Raw genomic sequence first — 7062 nt, forward strand, 5'->3', positions numbered from 1 at the left:
AGATGTGGCAACATCATCCGCTATTATCCACAGTAATCTTCCATCCAAGTTGTCAAACCTCAGTGGCTTGTCATTGTTGATAGACAACAATAATTTTTTCACCTCTTCCACACTGACTTTATGGAATTCAAAATTACAATTCTTGTCTTTCATAAATTGTCAGATATACTTGGATGTGTAGTGTCAGCGTTTGTTGCTGGTATGTCATCCCTAAGTTTGCTAATCTTGCCAATGAGAAAGAAATTAAAGTAGTTGGCAATATCAGTGGCTTTTGTGATAAATGAGCGATCTTATTCAATGAATGATGAAGCTGAGTTGGCATTGTTATCCTATGGGGACATAGTCGTGGTAGCCAAAATAATGGCCTGCCCAGCATGTTTGTTGCTTAATTAACTCAGAAACCACACCTGTGTGGAAGCACCTGCTTTAAATACACTTTGTATCCCTCATTTACTCGAGTTTCCATAACTTTTGTCCGTTTTTTAAAGTTAAGAACAAATTCTTATTTACAATGACTGCCTACCCCAGCCAAACCCGGACGACGCTGGGCCAATTGTGCGCCGCCCTATAGGACTCCCAATCACATCCAGTTGTGATTCAGCCTGGAATCGAACCAGGGTCTGTAGTGACGCCTCTAGCACTGAGATGCAGTGCCTTAGACTTCTGCGCCACTCGGGAGCCCTACAGTACCAGTCAAAAGTTTGGACACACCAACTCATTTAAGGGTTTTGTACTATTTCTACATTGTAGAATAATAGTGAAGACATCAAAACTATGAAATAACACACATGGAATCATGTAGTAACCAAACAACGGTAAAACAAATCAAAATATATTTTAGATTCTTCAAAGTAGCCACCATTTGCCTTGATGACAGCTTTGCACACGCTTGGCATTCTCTCAACCAGCTTCACCTGGAATGCTTTTCCAAATATCTTGAAGGAGTTCCCACATATGCTTGAGCACATGTTGGCTGCTTTTCCATCACTCTGCGGTCCAACTCATCCTAAACAATTTCAATTGGGTTGATGCCGGGTGATTGTGGAGGCCAGGCCATCTGATGCAGCACTCCATCACTCTCCTTCTTGGTCAAATAGCCCTTATACAGCCTGGAGGTGTGTTGGGTCATTGTCCTCTTGAAAAACAAAAGACAGTCCCACTAAGCGCAAACCAGATGGGATGGCGTATCACTTCAGAATGCTGTGGTAGCCATGGTGATTAAGTGTGCCTTTAATTCTAAATAAATCACTGACAGTGTCACCAGCGAAGCACCGCCACACCAACACACCACATCCTCCATGCTTCATGGTGGGAACTACACATGAAGAGATCTGTTCACCTACTCTGCGTCTCACAAAGACCAAAAATCTCAAATTTGGACTCATCAGACCAAAGGACAGATTTCCACCGGTCTAATATCCATTGCTTGGGTTTCTTGGCCCAAGCAAGTCTTTTCTTATTATTACTGTCCTTTAGTAGTGGTTTCTTTGCAGCAATTATACCATGAAGGCCTGATTCATGCAGACTCCTCTGAACTGTTGATGTTGAGATGTGTCTGTTACTTGTGAACTCTGTGAAGCATTTATTTGGGCTGCAATTTTCGAGGCTGGTAACTCTAATGAACTTATCCTCTGGGTCTTCCTTTCCTGTGGCAGTCCTCATGAGAGCCAGTTTCATCAAACCACTTGATGGTTTTTGCGACTGCTGGAGTGCTGCATCAGATGACCTGTCAAAGTTGTTGACATTTTCCATATTGACTGACCTTCATGTCTTAAACTAATGATGGACTGTCGTGTCTCTCTGCTTATTTGAGCTGTTCTTGCAATAATATGGACTTGGTTTTTTACCAAAAAGGGCTATCTTCTGTATACCACCCCTACCTTGTCACAACACATCTGATCGGCTCAAACGCATTAAGGAGGAAAGAAATCCCACAAATGAACTTTTAACAAGGCACAACTTTTATTTTAAATGCATTCCAGGTGACTACTGTTAGGTTCTAATTTTTCAGAGTAAGTAACTCATGGACACTAGAGAAGCTTAACCAAGGTTAATTCTCCCCAAAGGGTCTTTACAGCTGTAATTCAGACACAGACATGTCTTCCCCCGTGGTGGATTCATACCCCATTTTGGGTGGAGTCTCCTCCTTATCTCTAAACATTGCCTCATTCTTGCTAAGCAGGGAACTAAGTGATATGAGCCTTAAACGGGTTCTCCCCTAATCAGTACTGTCACATGCAGTTGGTTTCCCTGAACTCAACCCCTCCCAAGCTTCATTATGGCCCCCTCCCAAGCTTCATTACGGCCCCCTCCCAAGCTTCATTACGGCCCCCTCCCAAGCTTCATTATGGCCCCCTCCCAAGCTTCATTACGGCCCCCTCCCAAGCTTCATTATGGCCCCCTCCCAAGCTTCATTATGGCCCCTCTCCCTTATGTCTCATTATGGCCTCCTCCCTCATGTCTCATTATGGCGGCAGGGTAGCCAAGTGGTTAGAGTGTTGGACTAGTAACCGAAAGGTTGCAAGTTCAAATCCCCGAGCTGACAAGGTACAAATCTGTCGTTCTGCCCCTGAACAGGCAGTTAACCCACTGTTCCTAGGCCGTTGTTGAAAATAAGAATTTGTTCTTAACTGACTTGCCTAGTAAAATTAAAGTAAAATAAAAAAAACAAATGGCCCCCTCCCTCATGTCTCACTATGGCCTCCTCCCTCATGTCTCATTATGGCCCCATCCCTCATGTCTCATTATGGCCCCATCCCTCATGTCTCACTATGCCCCCCCCCCCCCCTCATGTCTCATTATGGCCTCCTCCCTTCATGTCTCATTATGGCCCCATCCCTCATGTCTCACTATGCCCCCCCCCCCCTCCATCATGTCTCATTATGCCCCCCCCCCTACCTCATGTCTCATTATGGCCTCCTCCCTCCCTCATGTCTCATTATGGCCTCCTCCCTCCCTCATGTCTCATTATGGCCTCCTCCCTCCCTCATGTCTCATTATGGCCTCCTCCCTCCCTCATGTCTCATTATGGCCTCCTCCCTCCCTCATGTCTCATTATGGCCTCCTCCCTCCCTCATGTCTCATTATGGCCTCCTCCCTCCCTCATGTCTCATTATGGCCTCCTCCCTCCCTCATGTCTCATTATGGCCTCCTCCCTCCCTCATGTCTCATTATGGCCTCCTCCCTCCCTCATGTCTCATTATGGCCTCCTCCCTCCCTCATGTCTCATTATGCCTCCCCCCTCCCTCATGTCTCATTATGCCTCCCCCCTCCCTCATGTCTCATTATGCCTCCCCCCTCCCTCATGTCTCATTATGCCTCCCCCCTCCCTCATGTCTCATTATGCCTCCCCCCTCCCTCATGTCTCATTATGGCCCCCTCCCTCATGTCTCATTATGGCCTCCTCCCTCCCTCATGTCTCATTATGGCCTCCTCCCTCCCTCATGTCTCATTATGGCCTCCTCCCTCCCTCATGTCTCATTATGGCCCCCTCCCTCCCTCATGTTTCATTATGGCCCCCTCCCTCCCTCATGTCTCATTATGGCCTCCTCCCTCATGTCTCATTATGGCCTCCTCCCTCATGTCTCATTATGGGCCCCCCCTCATGTCTCATCAAGGCTAGTTTGAAGAATCTCAAATATAAAATATATTTTGATTTGTTTAACATGTCTTAATGTTGATGTCTTCATTATCATTCTACAAAGTAGAATACAAAGGAAAAACTCTGGAATGAGTAGGTGTCCAAACTTTCCCCTGGTACTGTATATCTGTGTTATTTCCTATATTTTATACATTCATACAGGTTCTCAGAAATATATTTTTTTTCTGCTGTATTTTATATGTTCAAAATGAGATGTTATATTGTCTTGTCTTTTTTTCAGGATCACAGAGGCCTTTTTAAAGGCAGACCCCCACATCCAGATACAAGGTTCAGGGGGAAAGATGTTCACCATCTCCACAGCAATAGACAACATGGAGGCCTACACTAAACTCACAGGTCCGTTCAACCCCATAGAAATATAAAGTGTAGAATGGCTCTGGTCTGTTCTACTTACTCTCAAACCTCTGGTTGTCTGGGTTTTATGCCAGGCGTCAAGGCTGTCCAAACAGGCTGGGTTTTCCATACCAGTTTTTTTTGTGTGGCACATTGCTGTCCATATAATTACTGCTGGGTTTGGTTTGCATGATTACCTCTCATCTTCCCACACTCCTTATCACCTTGTCTCTCCCTCTCCCCTCTCCCTCTCTCCTCCTTTCCCCTGTAGACCATGTGTTTGAGCAGATTCTGTACTCGTCATCCTCTGAGCTGGCTGAGGCCAGAGAGATCCTCCAAAACATCACCTGCAGACGCCTCTACAAGTGTGTGGGACAGACTCAGGCTGAGAAGCGAATGGCGGTTTCACAGGTGTGTGTGCGTGTGTTTGGAGAGAGGATATCCTTCCATGGCATACTAGCGGAGCTTTCTACGAGATTCATATTATGTACCTCTCACCCTCGTCTTCTCTTCCCCCAGGAAAAGCTCCTGGACTGGGCAGGCTGTGTGGCGAGGTCCAGGCCTCAGAATGACCTTCAAAATGTTACTCTGCAGCCAGGGGACTTTGTTGTCAATGTGAGTGTCCAGTCTTTTCACCTCAATCAGGGAACTGATTGAAAACATTTTACCATAGCCCCCCCTTTGTTACCAGTTGTTCTGTTGAACATAGGTATCTCTTTGTAAGTCCATCTCTCCCCCTCTCTCTTTCTCTCTATCAGATCATCAACATGGACTGGGGTATGAAGGAGAAGAACCCCATCGACAAAGTGCGCTTCTACTGTAAGAACGACCCAACCAAAGCTTACCGGATCAGCAAGGACCAGGTCACTACTTCAATTACGTATTTTATTTTTTATTATCCAATCATTTTTGGAGCTTGGAAACATGATATAAGGCAATTGTTGTTCCTGTAGGTGTCCAAGCTGCTGCCAGAACGGTTTGCTGAGCAGCTTATCAGGGTCTACTGTAAGAAGACCGATGAGAGGGCCATGGAGGCAGCTAAGAAGAACTTTGTCCAGTGGTGCATGGATATGAACTTCTCCAAACCTCAGGTCAGGAGGCCTCTCTTTCATTTATATAGCATTTTTTCTCAAGTTGTTAGCGTTTTTACGTTGACAGTGCAAGGCTAAGCCAGCTAGCTATCACTATCTTACCTGCACAACACACAGTATTTTCCCTATGTTTAAAATTTACACTGGTATCCCTGTGTGTTTGTGATCACATTTATTTAGGATGGAGATGTGATTGCACCAGAGCTCACCCCTCTTAAGGCAAGCTGGGCACACAACAATGACAGTGATGATAATGATGAAGAGGATAGCCAGTGAGGAAGAGGCTGGGCTGCAGTCAATGGTGGACAAGAGAAGGCAAAGACCAGACTCTTTTAAGAGGAAGATGAGAAACGAGAGAGTATCCTTCTGTTTACGGCAGTGGTTACCAATCATGGTCTTTGAGGGCCACAGGGTATGCAAGGTTTTGTTCCAACCCAGCACTAACACACCTGGTTCAGCTAATCTATGTCATTAATAAGATGAACTGACTAGCTGAATCAGGTGTGTTCATGATGGGTTGTAACAAAAGCCTGCACACCCTGTTGCTCCCTATGACCATGGGTTGGTGACCACCACCTCAAGAAAATGTCAGACTTTCAGAAGAAGTCGCTTTAATCAGGGTTCTGTTCACTCTGATTCAGTTTTGCCAGGGATTAGATCATGTAGTTTATTTTTAAATTTACTTTTTAGGTTTTATTTCAAGCATACATTTTAGGTTTGGATATCTTAACGTTATGCTATTTCATGGTAAGAGAAGTGTGGGAGTATGTGAGTATACATACCTGTTCTCCCAGGCTATGCATGTTGATGTATGCCACTATCAGACATGGATCTTTCCTATAGCCAAGCAACAACTATTACATATTTATCTATCCTGGTGAAAGTTACTCTTTGGACAATCATGCTGCTTTACCTTGTAATACTCCCAAAGCTGAATGTGTACTTATCCTTGGTGTTATATTTGATCCACATGCAAACAAACAGGTAGCCATTGTTTGTGTTTCAGGGCATTGTCTTTCTTTTATGCATGGTTTCTACGCTGTTTTAGTTTTTACATACCCACCTACCATAGTTAGCCTGGTCATGCAAACCTACAGTATGTAGGCAAAAGTAGGAGTTGACTAAAGCACATACAGATCACAGATCAGGGTACAATATAACTTAATTATCTTCCGAAAAGCCACCACTTTAAATGACAAACAATGTTAAGTTATCATATTATCTTTGTTTTCATCCATGTACCCTACTGAGGCAAGTAGGTAAGCAGCTATCTGTCTAGTGTTTGGTATCATTTGGGAGTCTCGTTATGTTATCTTCATTTAAACAATGTTTACCCTAAAGTCTGCCTCGAGATGAGCCCACAGCTGTTGATCAGACATGTTTGTTGATTTAAGTTATGCACTTTGTTTTAAATAAAGAATATAATTTTGAATGAAAGACTAATTGGGGGGAAAGTCTCACCATTTGAAGGGTTTTGTAATACAGAATGTAACTGGCCACATCTGCGAAATTACAACCCTCTTCTCTGCCTGGCTATCTCTGTTCTGTTTCCTTACAACTTTGTGTAGAAGACAGCTCTGGGGGGGGTCTATGGTAAACGGCTTGAGTCGTTCACGTTAGGATGGAATGCATAGTATACTATATAACCTGTTGTGAGAGGGTCAGTGCTATCCGGGTTCCTTGGGACATTCCTACCCTAAACCTTAATCTTAACCCCTAACCTTAACCCTTACCTTAACAATGCTGCTCGCTCTATATGCCTATTTGGAAGTTGATAACTTGGTAGCCTATAGACAGAACAGTCTTCTCTTTTCAGCAGGATCCATTTGCTTTCCAACCTGCGATTGTATTTTAAATATAGCGAAGCCCTGTTGTAGCTGCATCACTGACAGATTTTCCGCATGTTCCCAACTTGTAGGCATGCCTTGTGATTGGGCTACACACAATCCACAGCAATTTTTTTTTAAATAAGCTATT

The 7062-nt window shown here is 44.3% G+C and overlaps 1 protein-coding gene across 4 annotated transcripts in view; it reads left to right on the forward strand.

Annotated features, from left to right (window-relative positions):
• samhd1a (SAM domain and HD domain 1a) overlaps positions 1-6522 on the forward strand; it is a 33948-nt gene extending 27426 nt beyond the window's left edge. For all 4 annotated transcript variants that reach the window (XM_090226066.1, XM_090226067.1, XM_090226069.1 and 1 more), the window contains 6 exons: positions 3882-3997; positions 4266-4405; positions 4514-4609; positions 4753-4857; positions 4948-5085; positions 5266-6522. In XM_090226066.1, the coding sequence (XP_090082192.1) occupies positions 3882-3997; positions 4266-4405; positions 4514-4609; positions 4753-4857; positions 4948-5085; positions 5266-5361 (691 nt within the window). In that variant the 3' untranslated portion in view covers positions 5362-6522. The remainder of the gene's footprint in view (positions 1-3881; positions 3998-4265; positions 4406-4513; positions 4610-4752; positions 4858-4947; positions 5086-5265) is intronic.
• The last annotated feature ends 540 nt before the right edge of the window (positions 6523-7062 follow it).

This window comes from Oncorhynchus mykiss, chromosome 28, assembly GCF_057628025.1.
Source record: "Oncorhynchus mykiss isolate SJ-2025 chromosome 28, ASM5762802v1, whole genome shotgun sequence".
NCBI classification, from domain to species: domain Eukaryota; kingdom Metazoa; phylum Chordata; class Actinopteri; order Salmoniformes; family Salmonidae; genus Oncorhynchus; species Oncorhynchus mykiss.